This window comes from Athene cunicularia, assembly GCF_003259725.1.
Source record: "Athene cunicularia isolate RWA chromosome 3 unlocalized genomic scaffold, athCun1 chr3_part1, whole genome shotgun sequence".
NCBI classification, from domain to species: domain Eukaryota; kingdom Metazoa; phylum Chordata; class Aves; order Strigiformes; family Strigidae; genus Athene; species Athene cunicularia.
In genome coordinates, this window is record NW_020799097.1 from 61,792,280 (window position 1) to 61,815,960 (window position 23,681).

The window sequence follows — 23,681 nt, forward strand, 5'->3', positions numbered from 1 at the left end:
TTCAGATCCAGTAAACACAACTGTGGAAGATGTAGGGAATGAAGTTATGTTACTAGACACTGCGTTCGGTTTTTACTTCTGAAATGTAGTCTAGACCAGTTCAAGGGTCAACATAAAAATATTTCCTTTCACTGCCAGAGAATGGGGTCTAACTTCGGATCATTACAATTTCTTGTACACTGTTCTCCTCTTCATGTCAGACTTTTTCATGAGCAAGGGTCAAAATATGTCTATGTTTCAGATTTTACCATTAGTTTTTAAGTGCTTGAGGGAAGAAGCCATCTTTTATTCTGTCACTGCGAAGCCCTGGAGTAGCAGATGTCTGATCCTGATTGGGAAGCCTTTGATCCTAATACTAACAAATGATCATTTGAGGTTTTGTGTGATTTTATTGCCAGATGCTGGTAAACTTTTAGACTTTTAATCTCCAGGTATTTAAGAAGGGATTTCTGAAAACTTGCTAGTGTCAATCAGAGTTTAAATGATGAAATATAGATTATTTTTTTTCTTATTTTAATGAGAAGAGTATGACATCTATTTTAAAAGCCTATTGTGATACATTAAATATTAAAAAGTTAACTAAGCCCCACAAGCTCAAGCAGATGATTAAGGTAATGATAAAACTAACTACCAGGTGTCAGCCAAGCATCAACAACTGTCTGTGTGCATTCTTATTCTAAAACAAATGTAAGGTAATGCAAATTTTCTTAAACTTTCCTAGCAAACCTAGCAAAGTTAAATTATCTCACATTTACTGTACAATAAATGCTCTCAAACTGATACTGCAGATCAGTAGCTTTGTGGTATCTTGCTGAGGTAGAGTGATTTGATACTGTGAGAGCTGACCTACAAAAAAATGCAACATTTTGAATGAATCTCATCCAGGGACAGGAATCCCAAACTTCATCAGAAATGAAGGGATGATCTGTAGCAAACAAACAAACTTGCATAGGCCTTCCCACTCCTGTGGACCACCTAAAGAATTGTGCCATAGACTGTAGGCACCCTGAACAACACTTAGAAGAACATTTACAGGCACTTTCTTGAATAAATATCTGCAGTAAAATCATAAAGTAGAACCCAGAAATTCATCAGTGAGTGCCTGCATGGAAGAAGGGTAAATATTGAGACCGGGAAGGACCAAGTGCAGGCTTTGAAAGTACACCCTGGAGCAGCAGAAAGTGTGAGAAAGAAGTGATATAGGCGTAAGCACAGGCCCCAGGCAGTGATGATTTATCCAAAGTGAAACCCAATTTGGGGAAATAGGCATAGATTCTGACTACCTGTTGTATTTTTGTGAAGCAGAGACATTAGAAACTGAAAAGGCCTCTTAAATCACACCTTCCTATCACAGAGTAGGCTAATTGCTTACAAAGTAACCATGTAGTAGAGATGACTACCTTTCCTAGTCCAGTTTAGCATGACCTTGGTGAGGACTTCTGTGTGCCCAGAAATTGGGAAAAAAAGCCAAGAGGTCAGAGGAATTGTGCAGTGGACTGGGTGTTACATAAAGTAACTTTGTTCCTACCTCTGCTGCTCACTCAGTACATTGGGTCAGAAAAACTAGTTACTGCTCCATGGCTTAGCTTTTTTTCTGCCCACAAATTGGCAGGCAAGATACTTTTATATTGGTTTTCTTACATTGTGAGAAGTTTCTTTCCTGTTTACAGCTTTCTTTATGCAGGTTTACATAAGTCCACCAGGTTTTCCCCTGTCAGTTTAGCCAGGTTGCACATGCCTTGACTTTCAAAAAACTCAATATTTCAACATCCCCAGTTCCCCAGATGTTCTCACACAAGTCCATCAGTCTCTTCTTTGAGTTTATATTAAAATCGCTTAATATTGAAAGGATTTTAGAGAAATTTCTTGCAGTGTTAATTTTTCAAAAGACTTTGCATACAGCAGTTTCAAAGTAATTCTGATATAACTTAAAGGTATTTAAACAGTAACTTTGCTTTCTGTTTTTTAAGGATCCACCAATGGCAGTGACCCTTGGACTGCGAATGGAAGAAATGATTTTTAATCTTGCTGACACACATTTATTTTTTAATGATTTAGAGGTAAGAATCAAAGGAACATAAACACAGTTATTCCTGGGTTTTTAACACAGTGGTTTTGTTGTGCATTAGCGTTTGTTGCGTGTGACATTCTCTGCCTGTCTAGAATTTGGGTTTGTCAGACTCTAATCAGAGAGAGGTGAGCCAGGTGGGAGTGACTTCCCGTCGCACCAGAGTCCTTCCATGAAACTGGGTGAGAGATGGAATCTGCAAACTACTCTTTCCTCTCTTGGTCCTATGGCCATCTTTTCGGTTTCATGGGTTTAGACCTGTCTGCAGTCAATTCCACGAGGGGGACATACGTGCCTCCCATTCTTTCTCTTGAAGTTCTCTACATTTGCTTTTAGTGGGTGACATCATCTGACCCCAAGAGGCTGTTCTTCTCTTCCCATACCTGAGTAGCCTTTTGGCCTCAGACTCCCCATTCTCGCTCAAAGGCAGAATATTCTTCATTTACCTCATAAACTGAAGCATCAGAGAGCTTGGGCTATGATAGATGTACTCATCAGTGATGTCTTTTCCTGAGGTAACCAGGTGACCTCATGTTTTGTCACCATGTACCGAGGATGTGCAATTTGTCATCCTGTCAGAAAAGGGAGAGGCTTCATCCTATAGAGTGGCTGCTGTGAACCACTCACCTGTCAGAAGCACACAGATGGACTGCCACAAGAACAGCAGTCTGGGAAACAGGCTCTTCAGCTGGGCTTCATGGACTTTACGTTTCACTCCAGGAGTCTGAACCTGTTAATGTGAAAAGTGACAGTCTTACAACCGTGTATGTCAAGAGTCAGGGTGAAAAGCAGTTCTCAAACTCTGGACTTTTCAGACCTTTTCCTGGTCTAAATTACTAATTTTCTTACTCGGAGTGGATCCCAGAGTTCTCTCCATGGACAGATATTTTGCCACTAATGGCAGTTGGAAGACTGAGGTTTTGTTTAAAATGCCAGAAAAAGGTCTCTGCTGAGTGAATAGAAAAAAAAATAAGGTAAGTGAGATTTTTTCCATTCACTGGGACATTGATTTTTCTAGTGTACACTTCTTTTGTTCCTTTGTCAACTGTAGGCAATAAGAAAAGCAGAAGGTACCAGGCTACGGTTGTCTTTGTCATACTTTGCAGACTTCATTTATTCTTAGCACTTTTTAAGTCAAGAAACTGATATCTACTACACCCTCTACCTGAGCTGCACTTCCTCCTACCAGCAGCAGAAATGTAAGAAAATAAAGCCCTGGACATGCCTTCGCCAGTCGGTGTTTTATTGCAGTCCTAGTGAGTAATCACTTGACAATGCAAGTGCATTCGGTGAATGTTGTTCTGCTGGCCCATACCAGGGATAGATTCCAAACCAATTTTTCAAAGCATTGCTTAAATTTCTTTTTAGCAGACCTTTGCCCCAGCATGTTCAGATTTCACGTGACACCCAATGAACTTTAAGCTGTTCGGTAGCATATGCCCAGAGTTCTTCGATCTTGTGCTGAGTTCAAGTGGAAGAGTTCATCAAAATGGAGCTTTGCCCTCTTTCCATACCTCTTTATTCTTGCTTATAGTCATTGAAGCTTCATTCCTTTCTCTCATTATTTATTTTCTTTGTAGATCTCACGTTCAGCTGTCATAGGTGAATTGTCTCATTTTGTATATTCTTCATAGGGTGGTTTTAATATCCTGTCCAAATATTCATACTCCATCTCATTCTGGAAGAGTTATCCAAACAGTTTTCAGTTTTAGATAAATCAAAACCTACTACCTGGGGACTCTCTTGGAGAATCTCATTAAAATTAAAACCAATTTCTATATGCAATTATGTATTCTGTAGTCTAGAATTCATCTTTGTTTCAAAACCAACTCTCTTATAAGGTTACCAAAATTCCAAACTTCTTGTTCTGAAATGAGCTGTATGCACATATTCTGGCATATGCAAGAAGACCAACAATCTTCTGTCTTAGCAAATAAGATGTAATTGCATGTCATTCTGTGCCAAAGTATATAGAGGCATCCTTTAATATGCAGATGAATAAATCTGTCTGTTTAAATATGTTTGCAGAACACATGGCCATTACGGAATATTACAGTGCATCTGCATGATGAATGTGTAATGAATTCTGAGAATTCCCCAGTTTTGACTTGGGGTCTCTCTCTCTCATCTCTCCCCCTCTCTCCATGTCTATTTCTCTGTCTTCCTCTCTCCATCCTTCCCAGGAGAGGGGAGGTGAGTGCTGAGCTGTTGATTGTCATGGCCATCAAGACACAAGATCTTCAGTTCTTACTGGAGGAAATGAGATAAGGCATTTATTCAATAGGCAGATTACTTATCCTTTCATCATCTCACTTTTTTAATGCTGAGCCATCAGGTCCCATACATTCTGTCTTGCTTTCATCTTCATCCTACAGTAAAGCTCATGGCTCCAGACATGGCAATTGTAATGTACTAAAAAAACTATATTCCTGTAATACTGACTCCAGTCACTACATCCTCTATGCTCTCTTTTTTCCGTCCTTCTTGGTTGCAAACACCGCATACCAGGGTCTAGTAATAATAACCAAGTTATTGAAAGTTATCACATTCAAAAATAAAGTTTTCCTTCCTCTATGCAAATCTGTCTCACTACAGTGACTGCTGATGCAGAAATTCCGATCTGCTGAGACATTCCCCGCTGACCCAGTAACCCATGTTCTAATCAGCCAAGCTGCACTTTTATTTCAGGCTAGGCTGTTCTCCAGCTATTTCATTCTCAGTGTATAAATTTTAGTTAGCTTGAGAAGTATCGCTTGGGAGGGCAGTTGGTGTTTTGCCATGAAAATAGGAGTCTGGTGCTCTAGAAAGTTCATGTGCCTGAGCAATGCTTAGACATGGGACACAGTTCTGTAATAATGTCCAGACTAATGTATTCTGTTCTCAAACAGGTAAGAAATAAATAGATGTTTTTCTCCCTATCTCAGTATTAAGACCGCTTTTAGAAATGTTGGTAGCGCATACTATGCACACAAAACACCTAATTTCCACAAATTGCAAGCAGGAATTTGGACATGAAACTTCCAACTCCATTATCTCCTGCCACTCTCAGAATGATGAAGAAAAAAAGAATATTTTAAACAAACTGAATTGCATTTCCATTTTTATGATAATCCAACATAATTTAAATTAGATTTTTTTTTTTTCCTCTCATTAGAAATAGCAATGAGAAATAAAAAATAGGATTTAGGTAAGTCTCCAAATTTGAGAGGCAGGTCAAAATAGTTTTAACAGAGGCTGAAGCATATGCAGAGAAAGGGGTGTTCTGTATAGCCTGAGAAAGCATTGTGCTGAATATCTCCTCAGTAAAAACATTTTTGTGTTCAGTGTGGTGAGTCAGTGTTTTTACTGGATAATGAAATTACTGTCCATTCCAGGAAGAAAATTTTTTGGATGATTTGTTGATTCTGTACTCTCAAATTTTCAGGCTCTAAAAATTGCTGCAAAGAATTGACTGCACTCAGATACAATTTAAATCAGTATTTCTTGAAGCAAAAGCCAGTTACTGTACCTAGATTCCTTTCCTTTACTCTCTGTAATAGGAAATATATTTTATCTTTCTTAGTTTTGAACCTGTACTGACAATCAGCCACTGTGACTTGAGTGTAGCCAGTAGTATGGCTGATGTGAAAAATACTTTATATTAACATTTAAAGTGATAGAGAGTTTTGTTTCTTCCCTTCCTCACTGCAACTGTTTGGTACGTTTTCCAAGCAAATTCAGATGTAGTGTTGTGCCATCTATCTCCTGTTTCTTTTGGGAAAAGTAGAGAACTATCTCAAATCTGCTCAAAACATCTGCTTTTTCTTTTTTTCAAGAAAGTTTTTTCACACCATGTAAGTGAATTTATAAAATATAAACATTTTAGTTGAACTAGATTAGTAAATGAGAAAACAAAAGAAGGCAAGGAATGGTGGGCACATGGGTTTGTTATTGGTCAGCAAATGTGTATTGCTAGTATGTTGAGGAGCTGAGCCATAGATCTGAGAGGAGAAGAAGAAGGGGGAAAAGAGGAAGCTGGAAAGTGCTGTTGGGTTTGATCCCCTTATAAACTTAACATCATTCTTGCAGGGACAAAGGGCAAGTAATCAGAAAACTTCATGTTCCCCTCATCTCCTGTTCCTGGAGTCAATGAACAAACTGTGAGATAAAAAAATAAAAGCAAACAGTGGAGCCTTTGCCACCCACTCATATTTAACTTAGTAATGAAATTAGCAGCAGAATAGTTATCTGGAATTTTCAAGGCTGGAACAATGTAGCTGAAGGGCTTAACAAAACCCAAAGAGCAGCAGACAGTTCATATCTAAGAGGCCTTCTGTGTGCCCTTCATTTTTATTAGTACACCTTCAAATCCACAGGACTGACTTTTAAACTTTTAAAATTCTCTTATGCTTTGACCAGTTCCAGGGAAATCTGTGAAGATGATTAGGAAGCTAGATATTGCTCAGATATTGCAAAATACAGACTTAGAATTTATCCCAGTGGGGCTTTTTGTCTGATTTTTTGAGTTCCTGTCCTATATTGGGTGGAGTATAGTCTCATTTTTTTTCCGGAGTGTAAATACTAAGTAAAGATAGATAAATTAATCTTTTATTTCAGCTGCCACTTCCCCTTTTCTTTCTCTTTTCACTTGCTATTTGCATCCAAAAGCAGCTTCTTTAAAATACTCTACTGCTCAAGATAATCTCCTCAGACAGAACCTATTTTATCATTTTATTTTATTTTGGGTTTTGTTTTGTTTTGGTTTTATTTTTTTATTCCTTCAGTGAGGAGACGAATGCTTCGTTTCTGTTCCTTGAAGACAGCTCTTTCATGCCTGTCTTAATGGATTAATGATTGCTTGTATGATGCAATGAAATTATATATTTGAATATGAAATTATATGCATTAATTTTATACAAAAAATGCTAATTTTTTTTTGGTAACAACTTTCTTCATGTGGGTAAAAGTTTGTTAAATATTCATTCAGTGCAAAGCAGAAAAAACAGAAAGAAGAAATGGTAATTTCCCAAAATCACACTCTAGGAACTTGTGGCATACACATTTGGAAATCACTTCTCTATTCAGATTTATCCTTCATCTGGACAATTTAGCACTCATACAAGACTGAGATTGGAAACTGAGAACTGCATACTCCTGCATGTCACAGAGTCTGAAATGAGTGCTGCTAGTCAGCAACTTCATTTGGCATAGATGACTCAGACAACTCTTCATTTGAGGCACAGAACTGGGCATTTTGAAAACTCAGCCTCATTTTGGTTTAGTGACGAGATTAAATTTTGTTGGACAATATGAGATTATTTTTAAATACATCCTTAATTTTTAAATATGTCATAAATTATATTAGGATCATGTTAACAACAGCTATTTTAAACATTTAAAAATTACTTACTTATAAAAAAGTAAAATCTCCAGACACTGAATCTCAGGTGTGTCTTTGGGCTAAAATGTTATTTCTAGCAACTACAGAAAACCGTAATACAATGCCTGTTCGTATTTACTATTGCATGATGGCTTGACTTATTTATTTATGCTTCCCCCACATTTTCCTATCTTTCTGCTCTAACTACTGTGCAGAAAAGAATACTTGATAGCTATCCAATTATAAAACCAGCTTAGAGGGGAGTTCAGCTTTCCAATGTACCTCAGTTCCATGGAGTTACTTCCATCTCTTCTGAAACCGGGAAGTAATGAAGTTCTGCAAGACTGCTTGATTATCTGTGATTCTCCAGCCACAGGCATTTGGATAAATCAATTTTTAAAAATCTGATAAGCATTCAAACTCCTAGACACTTAACAGAAGTTATATACGCGTTGAGGTTCATCATCACTATCTTTCAGAAAGCAGAGAAATAAGGTTTAGGTGATTTTGGAATATTGGTATACTAGAGAGACTGCAAGAGAGACTTGTAATTGTTGGGTTTTATTCAATAAAATAATTTTAATCTAAAATTACATATAGCTTTTCTAAGGGCCTATTTCAACTAATAATTTAGACAGTGTAGGAGCTGAAGGTTGTATTATTTTAAAGAAATTGATGGTGATAGGAAGCTGTAAGTGTACATATGCTGCCATCTTCTGGTCCAGTTAGTGGTCTGCACCAGAACTAATCATATGGTGAGCGTACTGTCTCATAAAATAATTTATCATTTGGGTTTTTTTCAACAGGAGTGTGATCAAGTTCATATAGATGATGTTTCTTCTGATGATAATGGACAAGACCTAAGGTAAAATACAGCATTTGTTTCATTTATTTTTCTTCAAAGATTAAATAAATTGAGCATTTACAGGAATACATTGTATTTATTTTTACTGTATTTTGGGTGTTTGCAGTACCTACAGTTTTGCAACTGATGGCTTCCATGCAGCTGCAAGTAGTGCAAACCTTTGTCTGCCAACAGGTGTAAGAGGAGGGGTTGACTGGATGAGGAAGCTGGCTTTCCGTTACAGAAGAGTAAAAGAGTTGTATAATACTTACAAGAACAACATAGGAGGTGAGTTTAATTGTCAAAATGAATTTAGAATGCTGATCAGGCTAAACTGCATGGCAATGAACTCCTGCCAAGGGGATGTGCCTTGGAAGCCACAGATTAATGGAAAGTGATGAGACTGGACCTTGGGCTCTTGAAAGCTACTGACTATAATGGCAGAACCAACGTTGCTCTGTTGTGCAGGAGAACCAGAGATGGGGAAGCCAAGCAGGCTTCCATTTAGCTTCCAGAGAGCCATTTTTCTTCTTCAGACCCAGCTTGGCTATACTTACTTACTGATTGGTTGAGCCACTTATTCTACCTCCGATATGCTGTTACTCTACGGAAGAGGTTGTATATTTTCCACAGTACAAATTGGTTGTGGCTGCACTTTTCCATCCTGCATTTTCATGGTCTGGTTGGTAACAACATACTGTGTGCTAAACTCTCTGCTGGGTACCTGATAGTCTGTTTCCACCGGTGGATGCAAGAAAACTTTAGCACTGCCATGCCACTAGCTTTTTTTGTTGACTCTGTAGCTTACACAGTCAATTGTGTCAGCAAGAAAACCAAGTCTCTTTTGAACTGAAAGCTTTCATGTTACTGTTTTCATTCATGGACTCACTCATGTCCACGCCAGCAGGCTTGTAGGAAATCAAGCAGCAGAAATGAAATAATCTGTTCTGGAGAGTCCTGTGTGACTTGCAGAAATGGCCAGCCCCCTTCTTAGGAGGGGAATATGCCAACTGACTCCCTTGTCAAGAGACTGTGAGAACAGGGAGTACTATACAAATCTTCAAGCATTGCTACGGCCACAGTTGAGGATGAGATGAGGCCCACGCAACCAGGAAGGAGTCCCAAGTGTACACTCTCCCATTCTATAGCATGGTCATTTTCAACTCTTCTGAAATTTGTTTCAAAGGAACCTGAAATTCAAAATAGAGCTCATCTTCAGCAAAACCGGACAGTTGGTGTTCTTTTAGTGCTTCCTGCAGTCTCTCAGAAATGGGAAACATTGCAAATAATATGGACAGTGAATTAGTCATTACCTTAATCAGATATTTTCTAAATTATGTAAATCTGGAATGCATATTTTCACTCTTAGTGGTTCAGAGTCTTCACTTGCCACAGGAAGAAGCAATAGGACCAAAGGGTAACAGTAGATGGTTGGCTTTCACTTGCCCTGCCTTGCCCTTTATTGGTGTCATGGAGTTCTTATATATTAATAATCCTTGAAACTATGTTATCCAAAAGTTTATTGGGTTTTCTTATATCTCCTAATGCATCTAAGATTCTAAAGCTGTTGTATTTCATAAAACCTTTAACACTAGTAAGAGCTTAAATCCACGAGCACAGCATAGGGAAACACTAAGAGGAACAAATCATTGCAAAGGCAGAGTGCAGATATGTAGTGCATTGTATTAAGGTTTTTATTCTCTCCCACAAATACTGCTTCTAAAATAGGTTCCATCCTTAGCAGGCAAGTTCCTTCACTCATCCTCTACCTCTCAGCTTTTAAAATAATCTTTTTATCACATAGATATCTATTTATTTCAAAATAACTGTTAGAAGGCAACAGAATGCTAGATCAAACTAGGTATTTTTAGGTTGCTTCATTTCAGATTTTTGAAGATATCACCACTTCTTGGGAACATGGGGTATGAAAGAGAAGAGGGATACTAAAGGTCATGAAGCCTGCTTCCCTGGTCTTCCAGGAAATGACCCCATCTAGAAATTTAGATCAAATCTAAATTTAAAATAGCTTGGTTCCAAACTCATGTCTCAACATTCAACAGACTGGGTATTTTTAAAAATCTGACCATTTATACCCCAAAGGAGATTTTAAGGTGTTTTTAAGGACTAACTGAGATGTGAGAACATAAGATGTACAGCCATTTCAGGGCTGTAAATGCTATAAAAGAAACTACAACAGGACACAAAGAGCAAGCCATCAGCGACAAATGTATCTTCATATGTGTAACCTGAAGTTCACCTATATACAGAATCATATGCAGGGCAGTCTTAAACATATGCAGATACTGCAACGGCAAGTTTATTCTAAAGTTTCTTCTCAAGTTTCTTCTCTTGTGAGTGTCTCTGCCTATGATCCCGATGGCATGGATCTCTTGCCACTGCCTCTGATAACGAGAGAGTAAGATGTATGTGAGCAGTTAGTTTAAAAAATATGTCTTTCTGAAAGGTATACTCTGAAACATAATAAAGTAGCCTGAATAGATGACAAAAACTCAGATGACTGATTATTAGTATCTGCAGTATTCACTGACATTGCTTCATAGAGTGGAGTGCAAATAAAACCAGAGCAATTTACTGAGCCTTGAAGACTAGATTTTATCTTTGATGTTTTTTCAAGTTCTAGTAGAATTTAAAGTAGGAACAATGACCATAAAATTTATACATTCATGTTAATACAGAATTTAATTTGGTTTTCTTCTTTTCTTGCTTTTTTACATAAAAGGACTCCTGGGTCCTGCTAAAAGAGATGCATGGTTGCAATTAAGAGCAGAGATTGAAGCTCTGACAGACTCCTGGCTAACAAATGCACTTAAATCATTATCAATTATCAGCACAAGGTATGTATTTGAGTCTACTGTAAGAAAGTTTTTAGTTTTGGTTTTGTAATGGCTATTTTTTTGACATTTTAGGTTATAGCAAATTAGCACCTTTAAGGAACAGAACAGTTTTAATACAACTTTTGAATAGGACATAGGAAAAATTCCATGGAAAGTGATTTCATTTTCAGTGATTTCAGCATTTACTAAAGATAATGTGAGATGTCTTCTAAAATGTGATAAATGTCCCTGTGTACATTGAAAGGGTATTGTAGAATTCTGAGATAGCCTGTAATGTTTTATCTTCTGGGCAACATCCTCTGAACTCCACGTCTGTCTGTTCTGACCTTCAATGTTTGTGCCTGTGCACAGTGCTACCTAAATACTGTATAGATCCCAGAATACAAAAGCATTTTTCTCTGTCCTACCAGACAAATCAGTATGCTTAAGCATATATCTGTTTTCAGAAGAACAAAAATATGTTTTAACTGAGTTAAAATTCTCGGTCTCCAGTAGTGAGACATAAAATTAATGTATTGTTCCTTTGAAATTATAAAACTGTGAACACTGCTCCTGCTTAGCTAGTCATGCAATATATATCTTACCTGAAATCCTCAAATTCTCATTTTAAACCATAAAAAGAACAGCGTTAAGCCATCTCGCCTTCTGAACATGTCTGGGGAAAGACTCAGCATCAAGTGGAGAGAACAAACTTGGAAAGATGTGAAAAACTTATTTTAAATGTAACAAGTTTTGCAATATGTGTATCTCTTAATTGTTGTTTATGTAACAGTGTCTTAAGCACTTCAAGAGAAAAAAAGTAAAAAATTTTTGTATGCCAAGGAAGTTCTGCATTTCTTTCCAAATTGCAAAAAGACATTTGGTAATAAAGGTCAGTTGAGCATTGGTGGATGAGTCCAGAAAACTGTTATCAGTTACTCAGGACTGTTAAATAATAGTCTTCTGTCTTGTCTTCAAAGAACTGTACCACTATAAATCTTCAGAAGCTACCCGTGAGGCAGCTAAACATCACCTATATGTTACTGGCAGGAAATTGAGATACTTTAAGGCAGAAATAGTAGCCTAAGGTCTTACTTAGAGTTTCTGGAAGAGCCAGGAGGAAAAATCACAACTACTTGCTCCCAGCTCCATGTTCACATGCTCATGTTCCAGCTTAAAGTAGCCTGGCTCTGAGTTTTCTGTTGTGTGACTGCTAGCACAACTTCTCCATTTAAGTTTTCATCCTCACCATTAGCTAGCTCATTAACATGATTATTATTATCTCTTCCTCTTCTCAGAAATATTCTTACTCTTGAAACATGAAGTGATGTCATTGTGCAGAAATGTATTTGCTGTTTACTTCCCCTCAAGACAGAAGTAACAAATGAAGTTTTCGCTTTCTCTTAACACTTTTATTTGGCTGCTAGCTACTGCCAAGTAATTGCAAGCGTGAAAATTATGCTTTCAAAGCATTAGAATGCCTTATTTTTGAAGGCAGCTAGTGATCTTAAATGTCTGTATTTTAGTGAACCCATCTTCAAGGACCCGTTTTTTATAAACCAGTGTGGAATATTTCCTAATCAGGCCTGCATCATTTTAAAAGGTTTTCACAAAAAGCTTTATGTGCATTTTTCTGGGCGTAATGGTGCTGAGCAGCATTGCTGTGTGAGTGAAAGTAAATGGTGAGGGATCCTGAATATGCTCTCCATAGCTGGTTGACCTCATCAGCATTTGAGGATTGGTTTTAAACTATTTAAACTTTAACTATTTCTCTCATTATAGGAGTAACTGTGTAAATGTATTGGTAACAACAACCCAGCTTATCCCAGCACTTGCAAAAGTCCTGCTATACAGCTTAGGAGGAGCTTTTCCTATTGAAAATATTTACAGTGCAACCAAAATAGGTAAGAAAATTATTTTTTCATGCATACTGACTACACTGCATTACCAATATTTTTTTGCCACTAATGGATGCCACTTCCCTGACACTTACAGTGTTAGTTATAAGATTTAGGTATTGCATATGTTGAGATGCGTTTATGTCAATAAATTCAAAATTCAGCTTATTTTCAGTGATGCCTAAGGAATAAAGGTCCCCATACTGATTAAAACCATCGGAAACTCCTAAATATGGGACAGAAAACATAAAATGTGCAGAAAAGAATCAAGAAAAGAGTTTTGTGAATCCAAATCTAAGCAGAACTTCTGTTAAAATAGCCTCTGCTCTGACCTTCAGCTCTATTTATGCTAGGCCACTGCTTCATAAGCTTTTTCTGGAAGCATAGTACATCAGTAATGGTAATGACAACTGTTAACAACAGAAGCTGTGTTGATGGATGCCACAAGAGCACTTCCCTATTCTGTTGATAACGGTGAACCTCTTGTGTATTGCAGTGTGGAAATTCACGGTTTTTGGAAATGGCACCCAGAATTGTCTTGTAAACCAAGACAAGTTATTATTCCTGTGAAATGTAACACAACCTACAACTGATAATTTTAGCAGATTTCATGATTAACCAATTATTAATTCAAGAACGCTCAATTTCCATACCCATGCCACCTTAAATAATGTGGAGTGTGACACTTCCTTGGCAAAAGCATTACAATATATTTCTAAATGATTTTAGGAAAGTGAAAAAACTTGTGAAAAAACAAGTGAAAAAACAATGCATATTCTAACAGTGTCAGGAAAAACTCTTACCTCAGTCATCCTCTAATTAGCTGTAGCTGTCCTCTAGACAGAAATTCCTCAAATACTTTAAAAACTTAAGTCAAGGCACAAAGTATCCCAAATACCACATGGTACTGAGCAGCCTCTGGAATGAATGTCATCTGTCATACAGCCTGTACATGTTGGATTCAGTCACTGAGATTGCACTCGGACCAAAGGAAGGAGCATTAAGAAATAGTGCCGACAGCACAGAAGGGGGTGGTGAAGTGAAGCACAGTCTCTGGAGGCTCTGTCGAAGTAATTCTGCACCAGGAATTCCTTCTGGGAACAGTGTGGCCGCTGTTACACCCCTGTCAGGAGCACAGCAAACTCTGTTGGGTACAAGATCTCTCTCTACTTTTCATCTCAATGATCTCTACACTGTGCTGAGCACAGGACTATAAGTACAGCTGTTGCTTGCACACACTGAAATCTGGTCCTCACTCAACAGTTAATACACAGGATGCTTTTCCTAATCTTAAGCCATTTTGTGGGCCAGCTGAAAAAAAAAAAAACAAACAAAAAACAAAACCAAGAGGAGAGCAGTAAGAATCAGTGATGTAGAAATCATGAGCTTGTGAGAAGAGACTAAAAACCTGGGGCGGGGATAGACATAATAACAAGCAAGATAAAAAACTATTGTGGAGATTAGAGAAATAATCTTTCTCTACTTTGATGAGAGGTATGAAAATAGGTGATGATTTCTCTGCAATAGGGCATGTGTAGGTTGCATGTCAAAGACAAGCTTCCTAATGGAAAGGGTTAATTAAATATGGAGATCGCCTGTGGAACCAGTGAAATAATCATATTAGTACATTTTTAGGATCAATAGCACAAGCATTTGTTGGTAAAACTGAACCCACAATACAATGAGATCGGTAGAGGACTTTGCTTGGTTCTTTTCAAACCTGTTTACTGCTGTTACTGGCTTAGCCAGCTTGCTTCCACATTTCTCCAAAAGAGCCAAATGCTTCATGAAGTTCTCCCAGGAACCTGTTGTCTAATTTCATTTTTCTTGTCCATTGTTCTTCGAACAGTTTTCACATTGCTACATCACTCGTTGTAGATACATTAGAATTAAAATTTCTGCTTTCCTTGAAAAAATATTACTACAATAATAGGGAAATATTTCAATTATTTATTCACTGACCTATTCATTTTTGCAGCGCTGTTAATTCCTTTATCTTAGTGTTTTTGCAGTAACTATTAAGAAAGAGAGCTAGTTTTACCTGGAACAGCTGAGTGTCACTAAGGGAATTAATTGCTTCTTACCAGTTTTGGCTCTAAATCCCAAGGCTGGAAGCCTTTAAAAAGTAGTAGTAACAGTGTTTTACCACTGCAATAATCCTTTGTAGGGCTTCACCATAACTCACTTGATAGTTTGAATAAGTAGTGCGTTGTTTTTCAGGCAAAGAGAGCTGTTTTGAGCGTATAGTGTCCAGATTTGGCACTAACATAACTTATGTTGTGATTGGAGATGGCCGAGATGAGGAACATGCAGCTAATCAGGTAACTTCACTCTGAACTCTTATCTCATTTATCTTCCAGGAAAAGAAAGTTGCTTTGAACGAATAATGCAAAGGTTTGGCAGAAAAGTAGTATATGTTGTAATTGGGGATGGTGTAGAAGAAGAACAGGCAGCAAAAAAGGTAACCTGTCTTCTGAAATGTTGGTGTGATACATAGCTACTAATGCAAGCCTTTCTGTTTGCATTTCTGTCAGTGTTGCATAATTGCAGAATGACACATAATTCCAGTCCACAGATGCAAGGCAACAAGAGCATGATAAGATAAAAACTTAGAGTAAAATGAACCATTTGGATTCTAGCATTTGTTTCACTTCAGTTTGGAAATAAAAAAACCCCCAAAATTATTTTTAAAATAAATGAAAAAGGATTTAATCAAGAATGACTGACTAGCTTCAAGCAAATTAAAGATAAAAGAGATAGAAAGGGCTATGACATGATGGTTGGATGGTGGTTTTCTTTAAATTGTGAAATCAAGGAGGTTTCATGAAAAGTGTTCCAGAGAATGTGGAAAAACTTCTAAAGGACTGTGCAAATTTTTTGCTAACATGGGTGAAGATCTTTAGCTTACTGAAACGAATATGATGAACATACTTGCTACAAGACATACCTGCAAAAGGAGAAAGAATACAAGATGGAGATTGTGCACCAAATCTGTGTTTCTGAAAGAGAACTGTTTCTTTAGAAATATTCAATGTTCTCATTATAATAATTCAAGTCTAAATTTCACCAGATAAGTTTTCAGTGTTCAGAAACGGTGTAAAATAATAATTTGCACAATACTTCCCAGTATAACCTTGGAAGTGTGCAGAAACTGAAAACCTGACTCACGATGTCTGTAATGGACAAGTGATGTAAATATCGTTGTGCTAGAAGTAGAAAAATAAAGTGCCCCTTTAGTTTTGTAGCTGAAATGGAAACAAAATGAAAATAACCAAAATGCTCATTCCAAATGGTTCCTTAATATAGGTATGGTACTGGTGATGGGTCTTTTATAGTTTGTGCTAAACAAAGGTGGTTGGATTGTGTACTTTCCAGTTTGGCATGCTTTTTTTCTTAACGTTGGCTATATTGCATGGATAGATACAGAATTCAGAGAGATGGATGAATATCGCAGATTACAAATAGATCTGAACACAACATGAAAGTATGGGGGTTTTTCTGATCTGATGAATTGCTGAAGGAAAATAGTGAATATATCTGCATCTCTCACAGACATTGATGCTTTCTGCAACACAAATTATGTGTTTTTTTAAACCAGAAATGTGTTACTTTCTTATCCAAAGAGATTTCTTTTTTTCCCCCTAGATGGAGAAAAATGTAATTCAGCTCTGTTTCAAAGTGTTGTATGTGAAGCCTCTTTTAATGAAAGTCTTATAGCCCTTTGAATAGATCATTCAGTATTTTGCAAGGCTTATTAAATGTGGCACAGAAAGGGATTTCCTATTAACGTTCCTTCATATGGGTATGCATGCTAACAATAAGCAAATAGCCCTTACTAAGTATCAGGCTTTTTCCAAAGAAACTGCTATGAAAGACCAATTATTTTAACTTCAGTTGAACTATTAAGCTCAGATCTATTTTGGTCTGATTTTTGTCAGTACTTTACTAGCAAAAATCAATCCAGAAACACGGTGGTGTAAAATGCGTGGTGGTAATCTGACTATCCTCATGTGTTATATACCACCCTGTGTCACAGTGTTCATCTTTCCTGACCTTTTCCCCCCTCTAACAAACACAGCACAACATGCCTTTCTGGAGGATATCCAGTCATTCGGACCTCTTGGCTCTCCATCAAGCACTGGAACTAGAGTATTTGTAACTATGTTCTAAAGTTGGCGATCTTTTTTTTTATATATGTATTTCAAGTACACTGAATTTTTATGTGTGATTCAATGCCTCTGGCTTTACACATATGAATTGTCTTAAGAAGGGAAGAAATATTTGGAATTAAAAATTCCAAATTGAAGAATTCAGATTGCTGAATGGAGTTAAAACATTAGTGCTACGTAAGGAAGCTCTATGGTCTTACATATGCAACATTTTTAAATGAATTAAAACTGTGGAGGTTGCTGGTACACACCAAGTGAGCCCTGACTGGCGTGAACAAAGGACTCAAACTGGCAAAGCACCAACACACGTTTTCCAGCCGACAAGGTGGTGTTCAACAACATTCCTCAAAATGGGATATATTCTCAGCACTGAGGTTTGAACCAGACTTTAGCCTACCTAACCCAGAAAATCTGAATTGGAATGCACTCAGACTGTATAATGACAATCCTGTCTAGACCTGTAATTTGTGTAAATTATTGATGAAAATAATTTACTGTGACTTTATTAGCAGCTGATTTTGGAAGTGGATGCAATTTTTCTTTCTTTTGGGGGGGCAGGGGAGGGAGAGGGTTATAATATTGTCTCTTTTATAAGTTTGGCAAACAGAATGTGCATAATGATGTGTTGTGCCTTAAAGAGAAGACTGTGTTCGTGTGTTATAATGTAATTTTGGTTAAAAACTATGTAGATAAACAAAAAAACCTTTGTGATAATTTTTGACATGACCAAATTTGCAATTCAGAGAAATCAAAGATCAGGGCTGCACCAAAGCATTTAAGTATTTGTTGCAGTAAGAAAAAATAATAAAGGAAAGTTTGTGTTTTTATTTGGATTCTGAATAATTCCACTGATTGTTTAAGGAAAGTTAAGAGTATGTTGGGAGGTTGATACTGGGGACCGCTACCTTGAAAGATAAAAAAAAGTGTCTAACACCTTCAGCATAATTTCTTGATTCTCCAACAAGAGAACTAATGACCCATATTCATGAATTACTTACTCCACAGAAAGCCATACAGTGAGTGCATCTGCTGTATATATAAAAGAACAAATTCCCACCCATCAGACAAGGTGTGCAAATGGCATTACTGGAAGGTGAAAAATGTGGAGTTAAGCCCAGATGGGGAATAAGACATGAGCTCTTTAAGATGCCCACATGGGGAATAAAACACGAACTTGAAATGAATGAAAAATTACTAAAGAATCTTTCACCAATCAGATGCACAAATGATGCTACTTTTAGCAAGTTCAGGATCAACACAAGCTGCTGAAATTGCTGGCATAACATTGGCCATTTCAGGGTCACAGTTCACTCTGGTAAATGTAACAGCATTTTGGTAGCTTTTCCATTCTGCTCCACATTTATGTGTCTTCTGTTTTGGGTCAGCATGATTTTCCTCATCCATTTTTGATTGTAGAACAGTATTACAAAGGAGCAACCCTAAATGTTTTCAATCAGCAATTTCAATAGCATGTCAGGCATCTGAGGAGAGGATAAGGAGGAGATTTTTATGAAGAAATATTGAGAAATGTATTACCTTAATTTTGATCCTTTCTATTCAGAATTATGGTCCATACAGTGATAATTACCTTGCAAGTCTTGAACATACTACTTTTCAGCTTTGGAAAATAAGCGAGGTCCTTATTGCAGATGGGGTCCCTTGTGCTCCACGTGCAGCTTGAGCACTCTGAAACAACAGCAAGTGTGGTTCATTTCTCATGGCAGAAGATGGAAACTGCTTTTTGATTTTTAACACTGTATGTGGAAACACCTGAGGTTGCCAGTGCTCTGACTGCATGAAGAGGTGTGTGCAAGAGAAGATGTTAAATGTAAACTCCAGGATGCCTACACAAACACAGTAGTTGGCACTGAGGTGAAGATTATCCCTCTCTGTGCTGTGAAGCCACCACGTGTCTAGTTACCAGGTAGTCACTTTGTTGATTTAAACTTTGTAGGTTAAGTGAAAGTTAGCTGGTAGGTGAAAGCCTGGAGCCACTAAAAGTCCAAGGCAAAAGTCCTCTATATATTAATAAAAATGGGACTTTGCTGTGTTAGAATAGGATATACAAGCCACCACACAACAAACGAAATATAATTTATTATCACAGGGAAATTTAAAGCCATCACACAAGACTTGTCACATATGAAATCATTATACACCAGCTATATGGATGATAGATTTGTGTGTCCATAAAGGAAAAATTATGCATACTTTCTTTATATTTACAGTACCTGTCTAGTCAAATTTGGCTTGGAAGTACATTTTTCATAATAAGCTGTAGTACCAGTTTTTGTAGTTTTTCAGGTGGGAAAAAGGTGTTTCAACCAGAATAGGAAAAAAGTTCAAACAAGGCCCTTCTCAAGTTCCAGCATCATGACATTGCATGAGAATCTCAACATAAAAGCCTTTTTAAAACCAAAAATTGGTATGGTGAACTAGCTTATTTTTTTTTTTTTTTTTTTTTTTTTTTTTTTTTTTTTTTTTTTGACGACGATTCATAGTGTTATTTAAATGCATGAAGCAATATTATTTCTCAAGTTATTTGTTCAGCTTTTCAGTGTTCTTTTCCTAATCAGATGTAAGAACAAACAGCAACAACCACTGGTTCTTATAAAAGGTTTGCAGAGCCTTCATTGGAGTTGTGCTTAGCTCTCTGTGGCAGGTATGGCTCAATTATTAGTACTGGACTTCTAGAGAGGAGATGGAGGTGAAAGGAGGGAAGTTTTACAGAGCATGGCAAAGTTCTGATTTTAACTTGGATTGTTTGCTACCATAGCAGAAGTTAATTATAAAAATAAATAATCCACAAAAGTGTACATCCAAAGAAAATTCAAGGATTTAGCTCAAAAGACTTTGCAACACTAAAATTCTAAAACAACATTTTGGAGTGCAAATAATCTCTTGCTAAGCAAAAATTGTTATATATCTTCAAATAATAGTGTATAGTACATGCCTGCCTTGTAGAGAGAAATTACTCTAATACATTTTCCTGCATGAACAATACAGAGGAGAAAAATAACCAAGGCAGAGACATGGTCACGCCAGACTGTTCCAGATGGGCCTAAGTAGATTAAATTAAAGGCTGGTCATTTTGACACTGAGTGCATTTTAATTCAACAGCATATTAATCAGAAACTGCCTTCGCTGCAGCCTCTCCTCAACAACCAAGACTGAGCACAATGTCACATTTGCAAGTATTTGGGGCAAATGAAGCATAGAATAAAATGCCTTTTGCTGCTACTCTAGCAGTTTTCAGTCAGTACAGAACTTGAACGTTCATTAGGCATTTGAATAGCCAGCTTGCAGAATACAAATGCAGTGTGATCACAGTCACGAGTTAGTATCTTACATAGATATAACTGTGCAATCCAGTATATCAGTAAAAAGGACAGGAAAAACTAAAAATTATGCTTATTTTTAGATGTCTATGGAGATGGTGCACAAAGATATAGGTGGCAGCCAGCTCCTAAGTCTGATTTCATTAGAATCCAGTGTGAGCAGCAGTGTTTGCATCTAAACCAGATGCGGAGTATGTTCCAGTGTAAGCACTGACAAGGGAGATGAGGCCAAATCAAAATCCTGTATACAAGCACACTTCATCTCACGGTAGGTAAAATCCTGCAGCCAATCGGAATTGCAGAGCTTATGGAGAATATGGACTTGGCCCATGATAGGAAGGCTAGATTTAGCTGTGAGGTTGTATCTAGATCCAGGGTTTTGGTTCAAAAGTCATCTCTGCTTTACAGGATTGACAGCAAGCATATGCTCTAAGTGAATATGGTATTTAGGATCTCTGAAGAGAAGCTGAAGTGACATGAGCCAAAATCCCAGCAATAGCAGCATTTTGGACATATAATTGAAGCCAAGGGTCTCTGTCATGTATTAGCAGATTATAGTTTATTAGGGCCTACATAATTTAAGAAAATGTAAATTAAAATGAAAAGCTTGTAAAATGATGTACATCTTTACTATTTCTCAATAAATACACTTGGAAATGTCATTTTCTGCACTATACCATGTTGTAAGATGCTTGGTTTGTGGCTGAAACCCTCCATACACAACGTCTCTTAGAGGAACCGAGTATGACCTTAGACTCTTTTTAAGTATGTCTGCACTGCCTTTGTGGTTTGTGCCTGGATCAAATCCTGTGCGCATGTAGTCTGGTAGAGACTGGCTCACCTGCGTGCTGTTTGCAGGGTGCAGCCTCTAGAGGGAACTTCCCTCTGCTCTGCATCAAGGTTTCCTCACCAAGAACCCTAGGCGCCTTTCTCCAGGTGCAGTCTGAGTGACAACTAACACCTTTATTCCAGTGTCCCTGGGGCAAAACACAGGTCAAACTAATTTGATGGTCTTGACACATAGTATTTTTATTTAAATTCACTTACTGTTGTTATGCTAGTACACTTCTTACGAGCATGGGTTGTTCAGGGGACAGACAGCTACTGAAGGAAGCAGCCATTCTAGTCCAAGCTGAACCTCGTAATACTTTGTAGATGTCTTTGGGAGCAGTGTTTCCTGTTTTAGTGAGGTGCTAACCTTGGTGTGAAGGAAACAGTCTCCCCACAGTCTGCTTGCACAGGCTTTAAGGCAAAAGCGGGACTGCAGGTCTATCAGCACGCTCAGACATGACTATGATCTTGGGAACAACACTTGGTAACCACAGTGCTTCAACCACAAGAGACAGATTGTAAATAGTGGATTATTTTTCCCGGGAGCTAGGTTAAAGCATGACTGTTACAAATATAACTGCTCTGTATGTACGTCTGCCTTCTACTCCAATTTTAGGAACGAAAAGGAAGATATAGCAAAAATAGCATGGACAAAATACAAAGGCAGCCCATCTACTGAGCAGACTGACCCATAGTTAACAGTGGTTTTAACGTTGTGTGGGTTTGCATGGGATGCAGGAGAAGAGGAATCCTCAGTACCATTTCAGGAGAGTGAGATAAAAGGAAGTCAGAAAATGGGTTTCCTCCCTATTAAAACTGTGGGAGATTTAACAACTTTTCCCTTTTTATAACAGGATAAAAATGAGATATTGGGGGCTTTTATTTAAGAGCTTTTGTCTGGATATGGCACTACATTAGCTTCATTTTTCATTGCTGAAACTCAGTGCTCTAAATGGCTGTCAATATGTCCTGCACATGACAATTCACAGCACTGAACTAAAGGAAAAGCTTTATACTGAGAGCATTTATGGGTGGGGAAATAACTCTTCCTCATCTGGGTGCAAAAATACCTCTTCCTCATTATCCATTACCTATAGAGAAGACCCAAGGAAAACCAAGCAGAAATTCAGAATGAAATTATCTGTGTGTCTTCCATTGTTTGCCAGTGTGTTATATCTCTAGGGAATGCAGATTTAGGGTTGATTTATTTGATCCATTTTCTTTTTTTTATTTTTTTTTTTCAAACAAATAATGGTTTCAGAAACGTTTTGCAAATATTTATAAATTTAGGAGAATTGTTTCAGTTGCCAAAAGCCCAGGCAGTAGGAGGAATGCTGAGAAAGTCAAAACATCTCAATAGTTTGTTTTTGTATGTTAATTTCTCTACCAATTTCAAGTCTTGATTTTCCAAGAACTTAATCTCTTACTTGAAACCACTAATAAAAAATGAAGATGGAAATTTATTTTTTTTTTTTTTCTGGTTGGGAAGAAAAGGGAGAAAAGGAGAAAACACTGGAAAGTATCACAAATTGATTTGTAAGTCAACAAGAAATAAAATCCTTTGTTGAACAAAGCACCATTTCTCAAATTTGCCAGATGAATTAGTCATCAAACATCCATCTAAACATGGGTTATTGGAAATTCACATATGCACTTTAATAAACATGAAGCAAGAGAGCAGAGAAGCATGAAGGACAGGATTTAAATGAACTATATCATATCAAGGAGTCAGGCTGAGAATGGAGATTAATTAGACTTTTTTTTTTTTTTCTCTGCACTCTCAGTGTCTGGGAGAATAAAGTGCTGCAGAGGAGTGGCAAATGGAAAAGTGTTTCATGTTTCCTAGGCTACTGTACAACCTACTGTGCCTTTCACTAGGAAGCACACACTTTTTCTACATAAAAAAAAAAAAACAAACCCAAACCCAAACAAACCAAAAAAAACCCGAAAACCAACTGGAGCTACTTGGAAAATATTAGAAATTGTTGACTCATTGAAACCAAAATGTGTTTTGGGACTGCACACACCAATGTCAATGAATGGAACATTTCTAGTCATGTTTAGAGAAGGAGTGAATCAGGACCACACCACATCAGCCAGAAAAATGTCTGAGCCATTGCAGGAGTCTGGTGACTGCAGCTCTCGGCTGGTTTATCAAGCCCCTGGTTCTTTGCTTTCAGCTCATCTGGGTTACGACACTGGTTTTTAGCTTTCTGGCTCAAAAAGGTGCTAGTTTGGTCCAGTAGTGAAGGGGAATGTTTCTGAAATCAGTAAAAGAATGAGAGTGAAAGATAAGGGAAGGGAATAAAAAATTTAAAAAAAAAAATCTCCCTCCTTACC

At 37.4% G+C, this 23,681-nt stretch overlaps 1 protein-coding gene across 17 annotated transcripts in view; it reads left to right on the forward strand.

The window, feature by feature from the left end:
* The window catches only part of EYA4 (EYA transcriptional coactivator and phosphatase 4), a 155,585-nt gene extending 135,558 nt beyond the window's left edge, over window positions 1-20,027 (forward strand). For 11 of the 17 annotated variants that reach the window (XM_026845054.1, XM_026845057.1, XM_026845059.1 and 8 more), the window contains 7 exons: window positions 1,971-2,060; window positions 8,234-8,292; window positions 8,399-8,559; window positions 11,012-11,126; window positions 12,888-13,009; window positions 15,364-15,464; window positions 17,082-20,027. In XM_026845054.1, coding sequence (XP_026700855.1) covers window positions 1,971-2,060; window positions 8,234-8,292; window positions 8,399-8,559; window positions 11,012-11,126; window positions 12,888-13,009; window positions 15,364-15,464; window positions 17,082-17,162 — 729 coding nt within the window. In that variant the 3' untranslated portion in view covers window positions 17,163-20,027. Of the gene's footprint in view, window positions 1-1,970; window positions 2,061-8,233; window positions 8,293-8,398; window positions 8,560-11,011; window positions 11,127-12,887; window positions 13,010-13,948; window positions 14,155-15,223; window positions 15,325-15,363; window positions 15,465-17,081 lie in introns of those variants that run through there. The other 6 variants (XM_026845055.1, XM_026845058.1, XM_026845068.1 and 3 more) reach the window with 3 other exon arrangements.
* The last annotated feature ends 3,654 nt before the right edge of the window (window positions 20,028-23,681 follow it).